General features: G+C 40.2%; 1 gene segment (V, D, J or C); it reads left to right on the forward strand.

Moving 5' to 3' along the window:
- The first annotated feature begins 1,800 nt into the window (after nt 1-1,800).
- On the forward strand, nt 1,801-2,297 carry LOC124991437 (immunoglobulin lambda variable 5-52-like). The segment is given in 2 exon segments: nt 1,801-1,846; nt 1,957-2,297. Coding segments are annotated over 2 exon segments (387 nt in total).
- Nucleotides 2,298-25,146: the final 22,849 nt, after the last annotated feature.

Below are 25,146 nucleotides of genomic sequence, written 5' to 3' on the forward strand. Positions count from 1 at the left end.
TAAAATATGCCGTAAAGCTGAAATATTTAGTAACATACTCCTTGTGCCATAATCCTATAATGTGCTGCTTAAAGGACACTACCAACCTGGAAGAAATCATATTTCTTTCCTAAGCACTCATTCTTCTGTCCTGGCTAGAAATATCAAAAAATCTCTGCAAAATCAGGGTACCCTTAATGGAGAATTGGGTATTGTTATAGGGAGTTGGAAACTAGTTATGTGGCCACCAAGGGGTGCTATTGGACTGATTCTGGAAGGAAGCTTGGCACAAGATCCAAGTGAGCACTGAGCTTCTGACTCAGAGAGGAGGTTATTCCCAGGAGTAAGAAAAACCAAAAGTTAATAATGGAAAAGATACTCAGGCCAGACCAGGGGAAAGAGCAGAGGTGTGGTGGGTGGATCTTGGATCATTCATAAAACAGGATTTCACCCGAAGAACTTTGTTGAAAGTTCAGGAAACACCCGGTCTGAGATTTAGGAGTCTCACAATTTGTGAAAATTCTGTAAAGCAGACCATGTCGTTGCCTGCTGCCATGATGGTGCAAGCTGTACCAGAAATTCCTTCACCACAAAGAACAAGAAACAGGACATAATACATAAAAACATTATTTATAATACAAGAAATTTAGTAGGAAAGGAGAGTGAACTGAGATTGGGAAGAATCATCATGCTGATCAGCCTGAAGCTAGTCTCAAAGCCAATCTCAGAGTTAGGAAGAGTGGGTGAGTCAATCTAAGATCAGAAGAGAGATACCTGATTTCAAACCAGATAGAGGCGTCAACTGAGGTTCATGTATAGAGTAAGTGATATAAAGGACAATCTCATAATTCACTTCAAATTCTCTAGGCTCTTATAAGAACACTTATCAGAATAGACTTTTAAGTGTATAATATATCAACAGAGGAAATGGATCTCCATTAGCAGTGGATAAAGGGAGCTTACTAATGAGCACATTATAAGGCATGTACCAGGTTGGACTTCGTTCTATTACAATATGGCACACCTGGAGCCCTGTAGGTACAATATTTTGGACTAAATTGTTTCCTTTATTTTGTCAGTCAGTAGAGCAATTAAAATGTAAAGAATCAGAGATCGAAATGCAAACAATTTCATGTGAAAATAGATGGAATATATTTCTTTGATGTCAAAAGTTAAAAAACAATAATGATATATGTATATATTAAATTATATTCAAGGGAAGGGATATGATAGTTGCAGCCTCTCATGTGGGAGAGCTAATTCATGTACATTGTTGAACTTTCCATTGTACAGAAATACTTCTTGGAGTGGAGGCAATCAAAGCATATAAAAAATCACAGTTTTTAGAGATCAGACCAGGCATGTGTGAATACAGACCATGACTTGGTGAGCTGCAGAAACCAACTGGACTCTCAGAGTTCTGTGTGTTCTGTGGCCAGCAAGGGGCATTATGAGATTGCCCTGTGATCCTTGCACAATAGCTCAGCAAGTTCCAACCATTCCACTGAGACTTGACATCCAGATTCTATCCTGTGGTCACTGGTGGGGATTCCATACCTGTGATCTCCCTGGATTGACAGTGTCCCCTGAACTGGTACCTACACCTTATTGATCTGCTGATACTTCCTCAGTGGGATCCCTAAAGGAAATTGCTTCAGCCTGCAGTGTGAGCTGAGCTCCAGCACCAGAGTTCAGGGAGGGGGTGGGGCCTTCACTTTGGAAACACATTTGCATGAACAGCCCTTCCTCTGCAGCCTGAGAAAGAAAAGGAGGCCTGGGGCTGCCCAGCTTGACTGTGGAGATCAAGCAGCTGGGTTCACAATGGCCTGGACTCCTCTGCTCCTGTTGCTCCTCTCTCACTACCCAGGTTGGGACAGGCCTGTGAGACATGGGGCAGATTGTACATGTTCTGGATTAGTTCTCTCAGACAATTTACCCTAAAGCAACTCACTTATCCATGTGTGTCTATGCCTCCAGGTACCCTCTCCCAACCTGTGATGACTCAGCCATCCTCCCTCTCTGCATCTCTTGGAACACCTGTCAGACTCTCCTGCACCCTGAGCGGAGGCTTAAGTGTTGGTATCCATATTGTATCCTGGTTCCAGCAGAAGGCTGGAAGCCCTCCCCAGTTCCTTCTGTACCACCACACACACTCAGATGGATATGAGGGTTCCATGGCCCCCAACCGCTTCTCTGGATCCAAAGACACCATGGCTAATGCAGTTTTTCTGCACATCTCTCAGCTTCAGTCAGAGGATGAGGCTGATTATTACTGCAATACATGGGACGGCAACACGAGGACTGACACAGTGCTATAGTCCCATGAAGAACTGAGACAAATACCAAATACCACTACTCTCTTCTCTGGACTTGATGCAGTTACTGCTTCTGGTGGTGCTGATCATGCTTTGCTGAGGTGGGGACTTCTGCTGTCATGTTTTCAGCAAGCACCTAATTTTCTTAAGTAATACGGAAGTGAAAATATTCTCTTCTTTTCTTAAGATGCTAATTTGAAACACTGCTAGTATCTCTCACCATGACCATGTCTACAACACCATATGCCAGTTCTTAAGGTTCAGTTTCCATGCAGGGAGAAGTTGGACTCAAAATGAGGTACTTGACTTCACCCATGCCCAGGGTCTAGACCTCATTCAGAAATGTTCACTAGTGTGAGAGTTTACTGTCTGTCACTGTGTCCAGTTTGTTCCAAGCCCATCACCACTGATCAGAACCAAGATGGAGATAACCTTCCTAGCACCAATATGTCTCTGGAAACTATTGTTCCCTCCCAAAAGTCAAATAAATCATGCTTGTGTGATTCCACAGGTATTGGGAATACACAGCATCTCCAGTGAAATCCGACTCCACAATGTCCTCCCAGTGGGAAATCCACACCCACCTTGGAACACTTAGAACAAAAGGAGAATAAAACAGAACTAGAGGACTACAGTGTGTGTGCTAGAGTTTTAGGATGCACAACTCTTTAGCCCTCTCTCCTGTCCTCCTCAGGCTCTGTGAAGGTTCACGGACAGCACTAACCCTCCTCTGCTCCATTCCCTCACTCGCTTAGCTCCTTGTTCTCTCTGTGTCTTTGATCCTCCAGTGTTTGGACTCAGGTGGGACTGATGTGACCACTTTCTGTGGTCATGTTTAAGGACAGATGGAGCCAGCTATAGGAAGAAACCACTTGTAGCCTCGCTTGTATGGAAAAAAAACAATATTCTCACCAATTAAGAAACTGCTTGACTGCAGGAGCACCTGGGACTTGTTTCAATCCATCTCTAAACCTTGCCATTTCCTTCTTCATTTTTATTTTTATTTGCTCAGTTTTTTCTTTTCCTTTGTTCCCCAAATGGCAGAAGACTTCATTGTTTCCCCATAAAGTGTTGTCTGTATCACAAAACTAGTCTCCCTGTCTCACATTCACCCTCCAATTTATTCTCCACTGCAGCTGCTGAGGTCACTATCAATGTCAGATGGGAAGACTGCAGTTTCTCCATGTGGCCTGTCAGTCAAGTGTGCATTCTTAGGATGTGGCATCTTAATGATCTATCCACATCCTTCCTTCATATAAAGAAGATTCATCTGGAATTGTTTCCCCTGATCCTGACCCCACTTATCTCAGCCACACTCAACGACAACTTCTTCTAAGCAGTGGGATGAACAGACAACTTTTTCTTCTCTTTTTGAGAAATAACTTTGAAGTTGATTGCACCATTGTGCTCTCATCTCTCCATATCACAAATTTTTATTTCTTCTAGAGTTATCATATTCAATACACCCCTTTGAGTCAGGCTTCTGTGCCCCAAAGCGTTCCTAACCACAACTCCTCAAAGGAAAAGAAACTGCATTTTTATTTGTTCTAATTATTTACATATGACAGTAGTATGTTTTTTGACATATCATCAATGGAGCACATGTTCTCACTCCTCTGGTTGTACACAATGTAGAATCACACCAGTATTGTGTGTAATCATATGCGCACACAGGGTAATAATGTTTGATTCATTCTACTCTCCTTCCTACCCACATATCCCCTCCCCTACCTCATTCTTCTCTGTGTAACCACGAGTACATCTATTCTTCTCTAGTCCCCGCCCACTTCTTATGAATTAGCATGTGCATATCAGAGAAAATCTTTAGCCTTTGGTTATCTGGGATTGGCTTATTTCGCTTAGCATGGTAATCTCCAGTTCCTTCCATTTACCTGCAAGTGAAATAATTTCATTCTTCTTCAAGGCTGAGTAATAATCCATTGTGTGTATGTACCAAATTTCTTTATCTATTCATCTGTTGAAGGGCTTCTAGGTTGGTTCCATAGTTTGGATATTGTGAATTGAGTTACGATAATCACTGATATGGTTGTTTCCCTGTAGCATGCTGATTTTACTTCCTTTGGGTATAATCAAAGGAGTGGGGTAGCTAGGTCACGTAGTGGTTCAATTTCAAGTTTTCTTAGAAATCTCAATTCTAGTTGCCATAATGGTGACACAAATTTGCAATCCCACCAGCAATGTATTTGTGTACCTTTTCCATTTATTATTCCTTATTTTCTTGATTATTGCCATTCTGACTGAAGTGAGATGGAATTGTTAGAGATGTTGATTGTATTTCCTATGCAAAGTATCTGTTCAGTTCCTTAGCCCATTTATTGATTGGGTTATTTGTTTCTTGGTGTTAAGTTGTTTGAGTCCTATATGTATCCTGGAGATTAATGGTCTATCTGAGATGTGTGTGTGGTAAAGATATTTTCCCTTTCTGTAGGCTCTCCCTTCACATTTTTACCTGTGTCCTTTGCTGAGAAGAAACGTTTTAGTTTGTATCCTTCCCATTTATTGATTCTTGGTTTTACTTCTTTTGCATTAGGAGTCTTGTTGAGGAATTCAGCCTTTAGGACAGCAAGATGAAAATTTTCATCTATTAGGTATAGGGTCTGTGTTCTTGTGCCTAAGTCTTTGATCCACTTTGAGTTGAGTTTCATGCAGGGTGAGATAGGTTTAATTTCATTTTGCGACATATGGATTTCCAGTATTCCCAGCACCGTTTTTTGAAGGGAGTATTTTTTTTTTCATTGAATGTTTTTGGAGTCTTTGTCTAGTATGAGACAACTGTATTCATGTGGGTTTATCTCTGTGTCCCCTGTTACGTACCATTGGTCTACATAACTGTTCTTGTGTCAATACTGTGCCATTTAAAAAAAATTTCTAATTAGTTGTACATGACAGCAGAATGCATTTCCACCCATTGTACACAAATGGAGCACAACTTTTCATTTCTCTAGTTGTACATGATGCTGAGTCATCCCATTCATACCATTATCCATGTATATAGGGTAATAATTTCCATCTCTTCCCACCATTTTTCTACCCACATACTTACTGACCTCCCTGCTCTGCCCTATCCAAAGTTCCCCCATACTTCCCTTGACCCCACTCCAATTATGGATTGAAATACACATATCAGAGAAAACATTTGACCTTTTGTTGGGGAGGAGAATTGGTTAATTACACTTAGCATGGTATTCTCCAACTGCATCAAGTTACCTGCAAATGACATAATTTCATTCTTCTTCAAGTTTGAGTAATATTCCATTGTATATATATAGTACAGTTTCCTTATTCATTCAACTATTGAATGGCATCTAGGTTGGTACACAGTTTAGCTATTGTGACTTAAGTTGGTATAAACATTGATGTGGTTGGATAACTGTAGTTTGCTGATTTTAATTCCTTTGAGTGTAGGGTGAGGAGTGGGATAGCTGGGTCAAATGGTGGTTCCATTCCAGGTTTTCTGAGTAATCTCCAAACAGCACTGAGGAGTGGTTGCACCAATTTGCAGTCCCACCAAAAGTGTATGTGTATACCTTTTCCCCCAAATCCTCACCAACATTTATTGTTGCTTGTATTCTTGATAATTGCCATTCTGACTGGAGTGAGATGAAATCTTAGAGTAGTTTTGTCTTGCATTGTTCTAATTGCCAGAGAATTCATCCATTTATTGATTCTTGATTTTATTTCTTGCACTTGAGAAGTCTTGTTAAGGAAGTCACGTCCTAAGCTGTTACGGTGAAGATTTGGGCCTGTTATTTTCTTCTATTAGTTGCAGGGTCTCTAGTCTAATTCCTTGGTTTTTGATCCATTTTGAGTTTTGTGAAGAGTGAGTGATTGGGCTTTACTTTCATTTTGTGTCATATGGATTTCCAGTTTTCCCAGCACCAATTGTTGAACAGGCTATTTTTTCTCCATTGTAAGTTTTTGGAACCTTTGTCTAGTATGAGATAACTGTATTTATGTGGATTTGTCTCTGTGTTCTCAATTCTGTACCATTGGTCTAATTGTGTATTTTGGTGCCTATATTGTGCCATTTTTGGTACTATTGTTTTCTATCATAATTAAAGATCTGGTACTGTGATATCAGCTGCTCACTCTTCCATCTAAGGATTGCTTTGGCTCTTCTGGGTTTCTTATTTTTCCAAATGAATTTCATGATTTCTTTCTCACTGAGGAATGTCATTGAGATGTTAATTGGAATTGCATTGAGTTTGTATAGTGCTTTTGGTAGGATGGTCATTTCCACAATATTAATTCTGCCTGTCCAAGAACATGGGATATCTTTCCACCTTCTAGGGTTTTCTTTAATTTTTTACTAGACCGTTCGGTATTTCTCATTGCAGAGTTCTTTCACCTCTTTTGTTAGGTTGATTCCCAAGTATTTTATTTTATTTTTTGAAGCTATTATGAATGGGGTAGATTTTCTAATTTCTCTCTCAGAGAATTTATCACTTATGAATAGAAATGCATTAGACTTATGAGTGTTCATTTTATTCCCTGCTACTTGCTGAATTCATTTATAAGTTCTAGAAGTTTTCTGGTGGAATTTTTTGGATCCTCTAAATATAGAATCATGTCATCAACTAATAATGACAATCTGAGTTCTTCTTTTCCTATTTGTATCCCTTTAATTTCTTTGGTCTATCTAATTGCTCTGGCTAGAGTTTCTAGGACAATGTTGAATAGAAATGGAGAAAAAGGGCATCCCTACCTTGTTCCAGTTTCTAAGGGGAATGCTTTCAGTTTTTCCCCATTGTGAATGTTGTTGGCCATTGGCTTAGCATAGATATCCTTTACAATGTTGAGGTATGTTCCTACTATCCTTATTTTTTCTAGTGTTTTGAGCATGAAGCTGTACTGTATTTTATCGAATGCTTTTTCTGCATCTATTGAAATAATCATGTGATTATTAATTTAAAGTCTGTTGATATTGTGAATTATATTTTTTGATTTCCAGATGTTTAACCAACCTTGCATCCCTAGAATGAAACCCACTTGATCATGGTGCACTATCATTTTAATGTCATATTTTATGTGATTTGCAAAAATTGTGTTAAGAATTTTTGCATGTATGTTCATTAGGGCTATTGGTCTGAAATTTTCTTTCTTCTGTGTCTGTGTCTGGTTTTGATATCAGGGTGATACTAGCTTCATATAATGAGTGTGGAAGGATTCCCTCCTTTTCTATTTCAGGCAATAATTTGAGGAGAATTGGAGTGATTTCTTCTTTGAAGGTATAGTAAAACTCAACTGAGAATCCATCTGGCCCTAGACTTTTCTTGGTTGGTACGCTTTTGATTTCTTCATCTATTTCACTGCTTGAAATTGTTCTGTTTAAATTGTGTATGTTCTCTGGATTCATTTGGGTGGATCATATGTCTCTAGAAACTAGTCGATGTCTTCAAGATTTTCTATTTTATTGAAATATAGATCTTCAAAATAGCTTCTAATTAAGTTTTGTATTTCTAAGGTGTCTCTTGTGGTATTTCCTTTTTCATCATGAATTTTAGTAATTTGAGTTTTCTCTCTCATCCTTGTTTGTTTGGCTAAGTGTTTATCAACTTTAGTTTTACAAAGAACAAACTTTTGTTTTATCAAGTTTTTGAACAGTTTTTTTTTCTTTGAATTTCATTGATTTCTACTCTGATTTTAAATATTTCATGTCTTCTACTACTTTTGGTGTTGATCTGTTGTTCATTTCTAGGGCTTTGAGCAGTAATGTTAGTTCATTTATTTGTTGAGTTTTTCTTCTTTTATTGAATGCACTCCATGTAATGAATTTTCCTCCTAGTACTGTTTTCATATCCTCTTAGAGATTTTGATAAGTTGTATCATTGTTCTTGTTTACCTCTAGGAATATTTTTTATCTCCACCTGATGTCTTCTGTTATTCATGTGTCATTCAATAACTTATTATTTAGTCTTAGTCTACAGGTAATGGAGTAGTTTCTGTTTTTTATTTTGTCATTGCTTTCTAATTTCATTTCATTATGATCTGATAGAATACATGACAGTATCTTTTTTTTTTGTAATTGCTAAGAGTAGGTTTCTGGCAAAATCTATGGTCTATTTTAACGAAGGATCCATGTGCTGCTGAGAAGAAAGTGTATTCACTCATTGATGGATGGAGTGTTCTTTATATGTCTGTTAAGTCTAAATTCTCAATTCTGTTATTGAGTCCTATGATCTTCTTGTTGAATTTTTATTTGGGAGATCTGTTCAATGGTGAGGGAAGGGTGTTAAAGTCACCTAGTGTTATTATGTTGTGGTCTTTTTGGCTCATGAATATCAGAAGGACCTTTTTAACATACATGGATGTACCATTGTTTGGGACATGAATATTTGTGATTGTTATGTCTAGCTGATTTATGGTTCCCTTAATCCGTATGAAATATCCTTCTTTATCCCTTCTGACTAACTTTGGCTCAAAGTCCACTTTATATGATATGAGAATGGAAACCCCTATTTTTTTTTTATTGTGTCTATGTGCATACTATGTATTTTCTCATTCTTTCACCTTTAATCTGTGGGTATCTTTTTCAATGAGATGAGTCTCTTGAAGGCAGCATATTTTTGGATCTTTCTTGTTAATCCAATTTGCCAGTCTGTGTCTTTTGATTGATGAGTTATGCCATTAACATTCAGGGTTATTGTTGAGATATGACTTGTATTCCTTGTCAGTTGACTTATTTTTGGTTTTTAACTTGACTTGGTTTCTCCTTTAATTGGCTATTCCTTTAGGGTAGTTCTTCCCTTTGTTGACTTACAGTTTTGTTTTTCATTTCTTCCTCATGGAATATTTTGCTGAGAATATTCTGTACTGCAGGATTTCTATTTGTAAATTGTTTTAGCTTTGGTTTATCCAGGAAGGATCTTATTTCATTGTCAAATCTGTAGGTAAGTTTTGCCGAGTATAAGATTTTGTTTGGCATTCATTTTCTTTCAGAGCTTCAAATATGTTTTATCAGACCCTTCGTGTTTTTAGGGTTGGGCCGAGAAATCTGCTAATATCCATATTTGTTTTCCCCTGTATGTAATCTGATGCTTTTCTCTTGCATCCTTTAAAATTCTATCTTTATTTTGTATGTTAGGTATTTTCATTGTAATGCGCCTTGGTGTGGGTCTGTTATAATTTTGTATATTTAGTGTCCTGTAAGCCTCTTGCATTTGATTTTCCATTTCATTCTTCAGTTTTGGATAATTTTCTGATATTATTTCTTTGTATAGATCATTCATTCATTTGGTTTGTATTCTGTGCCTTCCTCAATTCCAATAATTCTTAAATTTGGTCTTTTCATGATATCCCATAATTCTTGGAGATTTCATTATTGATTTCTTACCATCTTTTCTGTTTTGTCAACTTTGTTTTTAAGATTAAATAGTCTTTCTTTATTGTCTGAGGTTCTGTCTTACAAGTGTTCTAGCCTCTTGGTTATGCTTTATTTTGAGTTTTAAATTTGGTTTATTGTTTCCTTCATTTCAAGAATTTCTGTTTTTTTTTTTCAGAATCTCTATCTCCTTGTTGACATGATCTTTTGCTTCCTGAAATTGCTCTTTTTACTATTTATTGGTGCCATCATTCATTGCCTTTATTTGTTCTCTTATCTCATTGTTTGCTTCCAGGATCAAATTAATTATGTCATCCTTTAATCCTTTCTGACATTTCTTCTGCCATACTCTCATTGGATTCTATTGATATAACATCTGAGTTTGTTTGACACACTTTCTTCCCTTGTTTTCTCATGCTATTCTTGTATCTTCCCCTCTAGCAGTGCAAATCTGAGGTATTGCAGGTTCCTCCCTATAGATTTATAATGTCCCTGCAGATTTCCATTACCTTTCCTTTAAGTAAGAGATCAATGTTAGCAGCACACCACACACACAATATGCAATCTTAACCCAAATAGTCTCTATTAAGATATTCATGTTTTTTTTTCTTAACAAATAGAGATGATGAGTTCAATTATTGTCTACAGCCTAATCAATAGGTTTGCAATAAGGACCACAATTTCTCATGGTGGACAAAGAGGATGGGGAGGGGTGTAGGATATAATGTTAATGAGATAAGAAATGAGTCTATAGAGATACTATGTATTAGGAACAGTGAAAGTGGGATTAAAAAAAATTGGTTGTTAGCATAAGAAAAGGGAGAAAGAGCCTCCAAGGAAATAGATCAGAAGAAAATAGAGTGAGAAAAATATTAATAGAAGAAAAGAAAAGTAGTAATATTAGTAGGCATAATAGGGATAATCATAATACTACTAATAGAAAAAAAAAACTACAATAAAACTATACTATAGTGTTCAAACATCCTAGTTTTCAGTATCATGATGCCTGAGAGGAACTTGATAATGTGGTGTCCCAAGAAGGGTGCTCTCCCACTAGGGATGGTGACCTCCAGGTTGAGAATAATCCATGCTAGGGAGCAGAAGTGACCCCATGTGTTGATTCATGGTCAGCTGCAGCATGGGCACTAGACTATTGGCTGGGCCACAGGCCTGAGATGGCAGCCTGGGGCCAGTCTCAGTGCTGGAGATACACACTGGTGCTGGTCCTGGGCTACATGGAGCCTTTCAGCAAATGTATACATATATACATATATATATGTATATACAGTGGAAAATTACTTACCCCAGGAAAAGAATGACTTAATGTCATTTGCCTGTAAATGGATGGATCTGAAGATTATCATGCTAAGTGAACTAAGCCAATCCCAAAAAACTGAAGTTTGAATATTTTCACTGATAGGGATATGTGACAGCTAACCCAAATAAGGGGTTCAGGCCCCAGGGGTGGGGAATAGAATAGAAGTTCCTTTGATTAGACTGAGATGAATGAAAGGAAGGGAGTAGGTTATCGCGTTCCCTCTACCCGCAGAGAGAGACACGACAAACGTCTGAAGTTTTGGAAGTTTATTGTGCACAGTCTTCCTTTCTTTCCCTCTTTTCTATCCCCTTCTCTCTATTCTTTCTCTCGCTCTCTTTCCCTCTGCTTAACTCTCGCCTGCTCCGGTCGCTCCGCTTCTCCTGCTCGGCTCACGCCTGCTTCGGCCGCTCCGCTTCTCCCGCTCGGCTCACGCCTGCTTCGGCCACTCCGCTTCTCCCACTCGGCTCTCGCCCTTGCTCGCACTCTTCTTCCTCGCTTCTACCCCCCCTCCCAGGAAGTTACCAAGCTTATATACACTTCAACCAATCAAGGGAGAGTACACGAGGTAAACGGCGAACAGCTGTAGGTATAGAATAGGCACACGAGAGAGGCATGCACTAATCACATTGTTAACTAGCTAATACTGTATAGCCAACCACTTTTGGCTCAGCGCCAGGTGCCATCTTGACCGTGCCCAAGGCTGGGAGTCCCGGGTACCCCAACAGTTCCCCCTTCTTTATTATAAATTTAAGGCTCGGGACCGTGTCTGTCTTAGGTTGAGTGGTCAGCATATGTCCTTACCCGTCATAAGAGTCTGCAGAGCATGCTGCAGCTCCTGTCTTAGGTTGGTACATAGCCACCTCCTTCATTACCCGTCTCTGACTACCGGTCCAGCATCGAGAGCCATACTTGTGAGGAGCTGCCGGCCTTTAGGGCGGTCATGGCCTGATGAAAGATAATCCGATCCCTCTGTTGGCTGTCTTGTAGGTGCATGCCAAAACAAATGAAGAGAAGGGAGCCAAGGCAGAGGAGCACTATCATAGCTCCTAAGCCTGCCCATTGTTTGACAAAGCCACAAATAGAAAAAACTATTTAGCCATATTAGATACAGAAACAATATGCACCCTAGTAGAATTAGCTTTGACAATTTCAGCTCTCGGTTTTGAAATAAGACCATCAAATCAATAAAATAGGCTGACAATTTTCTAGATAACCCAGCCGCGGTGCTGGAATTATCATATACAATAGGGGTAACACAAACAGTTCTTAAGGAATAAACGCATCCCAGTCCCAAAAGTTCTTGCAAGATATCCACTTGTTCTTGTAGTAAGTTCATTCTTTGATTTACAAGAGGTAAGCCTGTTGTTAGATGCTGGTTTAGGGTCTCTATAGTCTGTAAGGCTGCAGCTGTATTTTCGGCCAGGTAATTATTGTTACTATATGGTTGTGTCAATGCTACTGCTGCAGAAGCTGCAATGGCAATGATCACAGCTACTGTGATGCCAAAGTCTTTTCTGTTTCTTGATAATAGCACTGGCAATTCTGTATCTGTAACAGAAACTGGGACTGGTAGAAAGGTAGGAATGCGCATCAGAATTGCATAGGTGGCAAAAGAACCATTCCAGCATTGTGAGAAATAGCACACGGTTAGTGAGCAGTTAAGAGTTGTGTTATTAGAAGTACCAGTTAGCAAAAACATAAGAGGAGAAAATACACAAGCTGACATGGGAGGAAAGGCAATATTTCTGGTACAGTTAAGGTCAGCAGAACGAGTTGTCCTACTCTGGGTCTGATCTGCAGCATAATTTCATCGGCAAAGTGCAAAGGTTCCTCCTGTTAAGGCAAAGAAAGGCTGTAGACCTGTATATCTTTGTCTAGAAATGAAAAATAGCCAGTTATCGAAAGGGTTTTTCACGAGTTGGGCGATCAAGAACAGTATGATTTGAAAAATTATCGGTAGAGTTAACAGACCTGTAGAAGAAATGGTGGGAAATGGGGGGGAAAGAAAAGAAAAAAAATATGTTAGTTAGAAGTAAAAGATATGGCCAGGCTCTAACAAAAGCCCATAGGTCCCGGGTTTGCCTTTCCGTCTGAGTTTTTGTTATTGAGGGAAGGCTCAGGCTCATCACTGCAAGGAGGAGCAGCATCACTTGCATGTTGTACAACTCTGATCAGCCTTTCTGGAATCCAGACTGGAGTCTGTTGATCCTGTGGGAAGATACAAACAGACCCTCGGACCCAACGAAGGACTGGGTCCGGTCCTTTCCAACAACCTGTCAGGATGTCTTTCCATTTTACCCATACTTGAGGAGTAGTATCATGGGGATTATAATGCCGATCAGCTGCAGAGTGGCCGTCCCTATCCAAGATTAAAAAATTTAGAATAAAGAGAACTAAATTAAGTTTATCTTTAGGAGACTTATAGGAGGCTCCTATTCCCCCTTTTTGTTTATTTAAACAATTTTTTAAGGTAAGATGTGTTCTTTCTACAATGCCTTGTCCCTGATGATTATAGGGGATGCCAGTGACTGATTGGATGTTGAATGTTTGTAGAAACAACCGAAAGCTTTTGGAAGTATAAGCAGGGCCATTATCTGTTTTAATAACTTTAGGTATGCCCCAGCCAGCAAATGCTTGTAGGCAGTGTTGAATGACATCTTTTACCTTTTCTCCGGAATGAGCGGAAGCCATAATGACCCCTGAAGCAGTGTCTACTGACACATGTACATACTTGACAGTACCAAATTCAGGAATATGGGTTACATCCATTTGCCAAATATGATTAGGTAGCAGTCCCCTGGGGTTAACTCCAAAGGATTGTACTGGGATTAAAGGAGCACAATGTTGACAATTTTTTACTATTTGTCGAGCCATACATTTAGAAATAGGAAATTTTCTACTCAAGGTAGTGGAATTTACATGGAATTTTTCATGAAAGAGTTTTGCTTGTTCCTCTATAGAAAAAACAAAAATTGATTTGGTGGCCATATCTACCAAGTCATTAGCATTGGCCAAAGGTCCTGGTAAATTAGAATGAGCTCTAATATGTCCTACATAGAATGGATGTTTACGCTGTAGAATAAGGTTTTGTAACGTGATAAAATAAAAAGCTACAGTGGACGTGGAAGAAATAAGGGGTACTGTTTCAAGAACATGTAAAGCGTTGACAACATATAAGCTATCAGATAGGAGGTTGAATGGCTGATTATCTGCTAATTTAAAGGCTAATATTACCGCTGCGAGGTCAGTAACTTGTGCGGAGTTGGGTGGAACTATTATGGTGTGAAGTTGTTTACTGATAAGTACTGCGCCCACTCCATTTTGGAGCCATCAGTAAAAATGGTTACACAGTTTTTAAGAGGCTGGGCACTAGTTACTTTTGGGAAAATTATGGGAGTATTTTTACAGAATTGAATCCAGGGGTGTTGGGGATAATGGTTATCGAACTGAACTGAGGTGGAACAATATAATACTGACCAATCATCATCATTATTAATTAGCCATTTAATTTGCTGAGTGGAATAAGGAGTTATAATAATAGACGGATGGATTCCAAAAACAGTAATGCAATATTCTATTCCCTTGAATATTACCTGAGCAATAGCTTGGGGATATGATTGTAATGTTTTAGCTGGAGAGCTAGGAAGATTTATACTTTGTAGAGGTCCTCCTTGCCAAACTATGCCAAAAGGGGCATGTTTCTCTGAGATTATGATTAAATTTAATGGTTGAGTAGGATCACAACGATCAACGTAACACTGCTGAAGTCTATTCTCTACTAGCTGTAAGGATATCCGTGCTTCGGGAGTAAGTTTCCTAGAAGAATTCAAGTCAGGATCACCTTTTAATATATCGAATAAAGGTTTTAATTCCCCCGTGGATAATTTTAAATAGGATCTGATCCAGTTAATATCACCTAAGAGTTTCTGAAAATCATTCAAGGTATTCAATTGATCTGTCCTAATGGTCAACCTTAATGGTCTGACTGTAGTAGCAGTGAGTTTTGTACCCAGATATTCTTGGATCTCTTCCAATTGTAATTTTTCAGGGGCTATCACTAATCCTGTTTTTTCTAATGCTTGAGTTATAAATTGTAATGCTTCTAACAATACTTCTTTTTCTGGATGGCAAATAAGTATGTCATCCATATAATGATAAATCAATAATCTCTTAAACTTTTGTCTAGTAGTTGTTAATGCTTTATCTACGTATATTTGACATATAGTAGGACTGTTGGCCATACCTTGAGGCAACACGGTCCATTCAAATCTCTGATCAGGTTGAGTGTGATTAAGAGAGGGCAAAGTAAAGGCAAATCTCCAACAATCATCTCTGTATAGGGGTATAGAGAAAAAACAATCTTTTAAATCCAAAATAATAGTAGGCCAATTTTTTGGTAGCGCAGTGACAAGAGGGAGTCCACATTGGATAGGTCCCATAGGGTACATTTGTTCATTTATGGCTCTTAAATCATGTAATAACCTCCATTTTCCTGATTTTTTCTTTATTAAGAATATTGGAGTATTCCAAGGAGAAGTAGAATGTTGTAAATGACCTGCTTGTACCTGCTCTTGTACCAACTTATGAGCTACCTCTAGTTTCTCTTTTGTTAGGGGCCACTGCGGAATCCAGCAAGGCTTATCATCTTTCCATACTATAGGGATTGATGGTTTATCAGTGGCCCCTAGGAAAAACCCAGCCCATGAGAATCGTTCTTTGGTGGGAGTAAGGACAGTGGTTGGGCAAATCCTTGACTATGTCCTCTTAATCCTTTTTTATCATTATAGTTCATGTTTTGTAGCATATTTTTTACAGGAGTCCCTTGGTAGATCTGATCAGTGGTGAGTTTCATATCCATTTGCTGCAGGACATCTCGTCCCCATAAACTAATAGGAACATTACAAACATATGGCTGGAATATTCCTGTATGTCCCTCTGTATCCTTCCATGATAGTGAGGAAGCACTTTGATTGGGGCTTTCCGCTACTCCTAAGCCCCTCAAGCTCTGAGCTGCTGTGATCAATGGCCAGTGTTTTGGCCAGACCACTGCACTAATAATACTTTTGTCTGCTCCTGTATCTAATAGACCTGTAAATTCCATATTTCCCACTTTTAATTTTAGGAGGGGCCTCTGTCCCATATCCATAGTAAGATTTATTAAAGTAGTTCCTGTTGATCCAAAACCTCCTTGTCCTCTATTTGTATTTTTACTGGGCCATAAAGAATGTTGACTGGGTAGCACAAGCATTTGTGCAATACGATCCCCTGGAGAGATGACCATAATTCCTTTTGGTGAAGAGACTAAAGCTTTTATTTGTCCAGTAAAATCAGGATCAATAACTCCTGGGTGTACTATAAGTCCTTTTAATGTTGAAGAACTTCTGCCTAACAATAGTCCTACACTGTTTTGTGGGATTTTTTCATGTCGGTCAGTATCAATCATCTGTACCCCCATATCTGGGGTTAATATGAGTCTGGAGGTGGCACAGATGTCCAATCCTGCACTCCCTGAGGTGGCTCTACGCTCCCCTTCTCTGTGGGAGGATACCACTGTCGGGGAACTTGTTGAATTGCCCCGTATATTTGTTGCGGGCCCCGGGGAGGGCCCTGTCTCCCATTTTTTTGGAGTTTAGGATTTAGACCTAGAAAATTACCCTCCCTATCTCTAATAGACTGACAGGCACTGCTCCAATGATTTCCCTTTTTGCATCTTGGACATAGCCCAGGTCCGGTTCCCAAACTATTCCCTGTATAGATGTTCCTACCTTGGGCAAGGAATAGCCTTTTGTTTGGACAAGTGGCTTTTAGATGTCCCATCTGTCCACACACAAAACACGATCCTAGAGACTCTTTATTAGTTCTTTGAGGAGATCTCCCCTGGGCTTGTGCAAGTGCGGCAGACAACAAAGTGGTTTGTCTATCTATGGCTGCTACAAAGGCACTGCTTTGTGCTGAAGTATCATTTACATCTCTACACACTTTTAAATAGGTGGATAAATCTTTATTTTTCCATGGTCTTATAGCCTCCTTACACCATTTGTTAGCTTGTTCGTAAGCCAATTGTTTTACTAAGGGCATGGCTTGATCCGCATCTCCGAAGATGCGTGATGCTGTTTGAATCAGCCTGTCCACAAAGTCTGCATAGGGCTCACTACTCCCTTGAGTTACTTTTGACAACTGGCCTTGTAAGTCTCCTGCTCCTCGTAATGTTTTCCAGGCCTTGGTTGCAGCTACAGCAATTTGTGCATAGACTGCTGGATGATAATTAAGCTGCGCTTGAAGAGTCTCATAAGGTCCCACGCCCATAAGCATGTCCCTATCAACTTGGGGATTTCCCGCTGCCGCATTTCGGCGGGCGGTATCCGCAGAAATTTCTTGCCATGATGTCTTCCACATGAGGTATTGTCCCCCAGACAGAGCGGCTCTAGCAAGATTAGTCCAGTCCTGGGGCACTCAGTTTAATGACGTCAAGGTGTCTACTAAGGCTATAGTAAAGGCTGATTGAGGACCATATGTACTAACTGCTTCTTTTAATTGTTTTACTATTTTAAAATCTAAGGGTTGGTGGAATCTTTGATTTTGAGCATCCTCAAAAGCAGGATATGCTACAGATCCAAGATGACTCCATTCTAAGCGTGATCCGAAACCGGACGCTTCATGAGAAAGAGGTTCCCTATTTAGGGGAGGTGCACTAGGCAACACAGGCACTAGAGGGGGCTCTTTATCTAGTCTTAATTTTTGTACTCTTTTTTCTAATTCTTCTCCTGATAGTTCCCCTTCTGATAATTCCTCATCTGAGTTAGTTCCTCTTTCTGAATTTTGAGAACGATATGAGCGTTCCTCTTTTATTTCTTCCAAGACCTGTCTTCCTTCAGCTAGAGGCTCGGCGAGTGAAGGTTTTTTGTTTTTGCCTCGTAGACAGGATTTAATGAGAGACCAAATAGCCATAGTGCCTACTGGTAAAGGGCTTTGCCTATCCGCTACACGAAGGTCCTCCCCCAGCTGTTCCCACTGTAGGGTGTTTAAAAGGCCCTCATCCAAAAACCAAGGGGAAACCTTTTCTACAGTATCGAGAAATGCTCTAGCTGTTTTTGCCTTTAACGGTGTCCCATGGTTTTTTAATAGCTCCCTGAGGGGCTGTTGCATCCTGAATTTAGACGTTTCAGACCCCATTGTTACTAATTTGAATAGCTTCAGTTATGGCAGTTACGATAACAAACAGTGGCCAAGCTGCCAGGAGCAACGAGATTACTAAGAGGAAAACTATCTGTCAAATATGTATTAGAGTTTGTAGCCGCTTTTCACGTGCTAGCTGTACCTTAATTGGACCGCATTCCGCGTGTCCCTACTTTTACCTTAATTGGACCGCATTCCGGGTGTCCCTGGACAGCCTTCCGCGTGTCCTTATTTTCCTTTAACCGGACCGCATTCCGCGTGTCCCGATAGTCGCTATACCGCGAATGTCAAGGCTGCCTCTCCTTTACCTGTTTACTTTTGACCTTTTTATAACCGGTTTAACTTATTAAAAAATTTTTTTAGATATCTTACCTTGTTTTCTTTATAAAATTCTCATCCTCCCGGGTTTCGGCACCAGTTATCGCGTTCCCTCTGCCCGCAGAGAGAGACACGACAAACGTCTGAAGCTTTGGAAGTTTATTGTGCACAGTCTTCCTTTCTTTCCCTCTTTTCTATCCCCTTCTCTCTATTCTTTCTCTCACTCTCTTTCCCTCTGCTTAACTCTCGCCTGCTCCGGTCGCTCCGCTTCTCCCGCTCGGCTCACGCCTGCTTCGGCCACTCCGCTTCTCCCACTCGGCTCTCGCCCTCGCTCGCACTCTTCTTCCTTGCTTCTACCCCCCCTCCCAGGAAGTTACCAAGCTTATATACACTTCAACCAATCAAGGGAGAGTACACGAGGTAAACGGCGAACAGCTGTAGGTATAGAATAGGCACACGAGAGAGGCATGCACTAATCACATTGTTAACTAGCTAATACTGTATAGCCAACCGCTTTTGGCTCAGCGCCAGGCGCCATCTTGGCCGTGCCCAAGGCTGGGAGTCCCGGGTACCCTGACAGTAGGTAGGAAAAACAAAGAAAATGGAAATAATCTAACATAATTTTCCTATGTACATATATGAAAACATCATAGGTAATCACACCATCATGCATAGCCTCAAGAATCTTGCCCTAAATAGAATAAGACATATTCCATGCTATAATTATATCAAAATGAATTCTACTGCCATGCATAACTAAACAGAACATTTAAAAATAAAATTAAATTGAAAAAGAAACAGTTCCCTCATAAGAGAAAATTTTAATTTGAAAGTAAGATTTATAATGATACCTATGGATACTATTATCTATATATATCTATGTATCCATCTCTCTCTCTCTCTCTAAACATATGTATTTTTTGAAACCACAAATAATTTGAGCCATGATATGACCCTGTAATCATCTTACTGTGCTCAGGATTTCCACACTAAGTCCCATGTGGTAAAAGCTTAATCTCCAGTTCATGGTGCTATTGGAAGGTGGTGGGACTTTTAAGAGGCAGAGATGGGTGGAGGCTCTTGGTCTTTGATGGCAAAACCTTGAAGGGGACACTGGCAGAGATGATCCTCAGAAGAGTACAGTGTCTCCCTCAGTTGATGAAACAGAAATCCGCAGTCAGGAAGCATGAGGCTCCTGTTAAATGAAGGTAACCATGTGATAAATCTGTGTGGGGCCCCAACATGTCTTCAAAGATCTTTAAATATTTATGCAAAGAATAAATCTACAGAAGGTTTGATAATAGGAAAACTTGGAGCTGTAGGGTGAACAGTTTTCATAATTCTAACAAGGGTGAGATATATTCAGTTTGCAACCAGTCACAAGATATTTCAAATTGCGGTCACTCAATAAACACATCAAAGTGATTCTGAAGTAGGGATGAACTATTATAACTTAAAGAAAGGCTAAACTATTCTATGCACTAAAATCGTACAAAGGTTTCATGTGGCCCAGTGATGGAGTTGAATGGAATTGTGGTCCATGCTGCCCAGGACAAATTCCCTCCACTCATAAGCATGGACAGGTAGTGGAGAGACCCCACCATCATTAGTAAGACATGGAGGCCTGTAAAAAAATCTTCAAGTTTCTAGGCAATAATCTGGAACATGCCATTTCCATATCTCAGAGGTGACTGAAAGCTTTGGTTCCTGTACATAGAACATTGAACTCTAGAAGTTCCTTTAACTGTATGGCCTCCCCCATGCAAGGGTTCACTGTTGCCACCTGTGAGTTCCTCCACGAATGAACCATCACCTTCCAAATAAGTTCTAGTGCTTCAATTTGGAGAAATGTCCCTCTGTGTCCCATGTGGTAAAGGCTTGCTCTCCAGTCCATGCTGCTAATGGGAGATGGTGGGACTTTTAAAAGGCAGAGATGGGTGAGGGCTCTTGGTCTTTGATGTCACAACCTTGAAGGGGACACTGGAATCCGAGTCCCCTCTGCTTTTTCTCCTTTTGCACTTGGCAATAAGGTGAATGCTTCTTCTCTTCTATACATACTTGCTACCATGTGCCGCCTAGCTACAAGCTCAAAAGTAGGTGTCTGCTAAGTGATGGAAAACTGCTCCAAAAATATGAGTCAATGTTTCTCAAATATTTTGTTATACTTATACAACTAACTCAGAGACCAAGCCACAAGAACTGCTTTATAGGCATCCCAAATTAAGACCCATTATGAAAACAGATGTCAAACAAAGTAAATGTAATCAAAGGTAAGCTTTAAAATAGAAACCACTTTTTGGATGAAAAAATTGACATCCAGAAGTTGTACTAAATAAACTAATAGTTATTTTTTCCAATAATGTCTTGATTCTATTACTATAGGATTAGGACAAGGGAGAGAAGTTAAATGATGACATGGAAGAGAAGGCAGGAAACAGCATAGAGCAGACCTTTACTAGACCTGAGTAAGTGAGGACAAATACAAGATTGTCCCAGAAGCTTTTCTGGGAGAAGCTGTTTTGAATTTCTGTCCTTTTGAGGGTAGAATTACCTTTTTTCCTCAGGACATTAAGTTGTTTGGATTGATAAAATGTTGATGAGCGTTCACTTGAAACAATGTGGGATTTTTACCAAATGCGGTCCATGAAGTCACAAAGGAGCAGAGAACAAGAGGAAGTATAGGAAAGAGTGAAATAATGAGAAAAAAGTGAACTTGATAATTTTACAGGGTACAGGGTGGATGAAACTGGTTATCACCTTCTACTCAGGACCAGGATCTTTCTCGTTCTCATTCCCTTTCTGACTCTCAGGACAGGCTGACCTGGGATGCACTGACTCAGGCACACTCCAGGGCATGTCTCAGTGCTGTCCCCCAGGAATGTAAGTGTCTGCAGATGCCACAGCTGATCTCCTCCTCAGTCCTTCCTGTAACCACTGTTTGGGACAATCATAGAGGTGCTTGTCTCTCCTAAACCCACAACTGCCTATCACTTGGGGCCCAGATCTGAGGATACTAGTTAGTTAACAAACATACTGCATGGAAGATTAAGTAAAAATGCACACATATCAGACAGCCAGGCTTAACTGATTAAAGGTTGTCAGGATGCTTCACCCTTTACTCCTGGATTGAACGGGGCTACCAGGGTTCTATCCCCAGCTCTTCTCTCTTCTTAGCATCCACTTTTCCATTAGTGACTCCCTCACACTGCCTGCACCCCATCTTCAACACCAAGGTGACAGCATGCCACCAGATCACATCACATCAACTCTTTCTGCACTGAGAAGCCAAAATTTCTGAGTCCTTACCAAGTGTCTAATTCTTTAATGCCTAGAGAATCAACCTAATTGCCATATTTTCAACAGTACTCAACAGTGTTAGCACCTGCCTGGTTATTCCAACAAGAAAGGTCTGGTTCCTAATATATTCTTCTTTTCTCAACCCACAGGTCCTTCTGATTAACAAGTTATGAAGAGTCCATCTTTGAGCAGAGTTCCCATGAATCTTCCCATCCTGTTTTCCCTTCTCATTGCTTCTGTATGGACCAATTAATTTCTTACAAAACCTTTTGAGAATCCCCAGCAATGCAATATGTATATATATATATATATATATATATATATATATATATATCATATGGTATAATGCATATATTATATATCAATATTTATGTATATACATCATATATATGATAATGTATATATATCACATGATAAATTAATATATATTTATATCATAATTATACATGATGTTTAAGTATTATTATGATATAATGTATATTTTATTATATGTATGAATATATATTAATGTATTCAATTATATCATATTTATATATCACAATATTATGTTATATAATAATATATATCATATTATATGTTTATATATCACATTATATTAATATATGTATTGAATTGCTGGGTATTATACCCAGGGCCTCCCGCATGCTAAGCAAGCACTCTACAACTGTATAACATCACCAGCCGCCCGCACTCAATTGTATAGACTCAACTCGAAGTACAGTTCCTCTGAGAAACCCCCTGTAATGTCCCAAGTAGTCTTATTTGTTTATGATTAATATTTTGGTTGAGTTTCTCACATTTCACAGACCTGTGTTCTTTCTACCATATATTTCAAAACTCTAAAATGATAAATGAGAGGCTGATATTCATGAAATTGTGCCTGTGTACAATGTATTTCACAGGTGTTCCAGGGAAGGCAATGTATCCAATGATGGTGGCAAATTCTGTGCATTCAGTTCCAGTACCTCTGAGGACCCTGAAGATTGACCTGTGACCAGGAGGTGGCACAGGAGAGCTGTGCAGGGCTATGGTGTTTCCCACAGCTGGCTGATCCACACTAGCCTCAGGTCTAGCGGAGCTGAGCTGCCTCCAGTGCTCACCAAGGATATCTTCAGCCTGGTGCTCTCAGGGCCTTGTGATGGCTTCCAAGTCAGATCCTGTGCATGGTTTCCAGCAGCTGCTCTGTCTATGACATTTCCTATGGTGAAATTCAGAACAGGAATCTCTGTCAGGTCCTTTCCCCTCAGATCCTCCTGGAGGCTCATGAATCAGAGACCAGATAGACCCTGAGAAAGCAGGGAGCAGGGAGGATAAGACAAGGCTGAGGTAGCAGAGTCCCTCTGTGGGGATGAAGTACTGGTCTACCATGGCCTGTCCCCTTATTCCTCTTGCTACTCTCTCATTACACAGGTCGGGACAGGTCTCAGAGACCCAGGGCAGCTCCCATCCTCTATCAGTTCTTCTAGTTCAGATGACCAGTTCCCACTCCAGCACCCATGATTGTCTGTGTTTTCAGGTTCTCTGCCCAGCCTCTGCTGACTCAGCCACCCTCCCTTTCTGCATCTCCTGAAGCTTCTGTCAGACTCATCTGCACCCTGAGCAACGTCTTCAGTGTTGCTGAAAAAGGGATGCAGTGGTGTCAGTGTCCTCTCTGCCACGTCCCACATGGAGGAGGAAAGGGTTGCCTCCCAGACGAGGATGTTGGCGAATTTTCTATCTTTTACCCCAAAAACCTTATCTACTCAATAAACACAGGAGAGCTAGTATTGTTTTTATGAGAGAGGGGGTGTGACAGGTCCAACCATATCAGCTCTGTCCTCTTTACAACAACAGAGTTGCCCAACTCTCCTTTATTTATAACATGGAGGTAAAAGGTGGCAAGGACCAGGAGAAGCTTCCTCTGTGATGGACAGGATAGGGTGGAGTTAGGGTACCCTTCCCCTTAAGGGGAAATTACAGATGGTACAGGAGTCACTCCCACACAGTGCCACATGCTTCCTGGCAATTCCTAGAATCCAGTCCTCTGGGTCACATGACTCAACCTAGTCTGATTCTGCTAAATAAGGATGACTTCCCACACAGTGGTACCAGCAGAAGATGGGGAACCCTTCTAGACTTTCCCTGAGAAGCTACTCAGATTTGGATAATTTCCATGGCTCTGGGGTCCCTGGACTCTTCTTGGATCAGAATCTGTCTCAACCAGTTGAGCACTTTTGCTCATTTTCAGGCTGCAGCCTGAGGATGAGGCTGACAATTACTGTGTCATTGGCCAAAATGATGTTTCTCACAGTGACACAGGCAGGTGGGGAAGTGGTATAAAATATCATCCTGCCTGGGGATTTGGACTATAACCCCTCACCAACTTTAAATGAATATGCTTATACACTAGGAATACATTTAATTAAGTTATGTGTTCCAATGTCTGTCCTCTAAATTTTCTAATCCAGATTTCTGAAATCTCAGGAAAATTGAAAATAACTAAACACCAAAATCAAACCAAAACCAATAAGAAGAAAAATCAATATGATAACATCCAAACCTTTCCTTGTGATCCATATGGTGATCTGATTTTATAACCAGAACCTATAGAGTTAGATTTTGCTCTGGAAAAAAAAAAAAAAGGCACAGATCAGTTTTCTTCTTGGCCAAGGGCCAGAGTCCTTCCAGCAGGTGGGCATTCCTCCACAACATGGACTCTACTCTTCAAGTTTTCAGAGATGATACCACCTCTTTCAACTCCAGTTGTTTGTGCTCAGGGCCGTAACAGGTTCTCGGGGAGTGAGACACTAATATGGAGATACCTGGTGAGGATGGAGGCATCAGCGAAATTTCAGGCACATGGCTCTCTGGCTCCCTTGCTGGGTATCTGCACCTTCAGTTTTGATGTCAAGGAGAGAATGTTAGGCATTGGGTTAGGGAAGAGGTAAGGAGTTCAGGACTGAAACCAGCAAACATTCTTGAGGGCCATGAGTGACAGAAAGTGAGGCTCCATCTTTGATTAGAAAACTGGAGAGTCCTCCTGGGAAGTTGAGTGAAGTAAGTCTCAAGGGTGACACTCTCCTCCATGTGACACCACTCAGGATAATGTGAACTTTCTTAGGTAGGTTTTTCTGAGATCATAGGAAATGACTTCTCTTCTTCTCGCCCCTAATGCTCTTTGGGGCTTTTCAACATTCTAGAGTTTAGGAGTGGACTGTGGACCTGCAGGGATCAGAAATTCCATGCATGTACATGTATGTGTAATTGTACCTATAACTCACAAGATGTGCCTCAGAACCTAAGGTCATTTTGTTTTGCAAAGGGAGAAATAAAAATATTGGATTTTACTGTGGCATTTGGTACCCAGGACTTCCTAGAACAAGATCTAGATCTGTGACTGCAGCTATAAGTGATCAGTCATC

Source organism: Sciurus carolinensis, chromosome 8, assembly GCF_902686445.1.
Source record: "Sciurus carolinensis chromosome 8, mSciCar1.2, whole genome shotgun sequence".
Taxonomy (NCBI): Eukaryota; Metazoa; Chordata; class Mammalia; order Rodentia; family Sciuridae; genus Sciurus; species Sciurus carolinensis.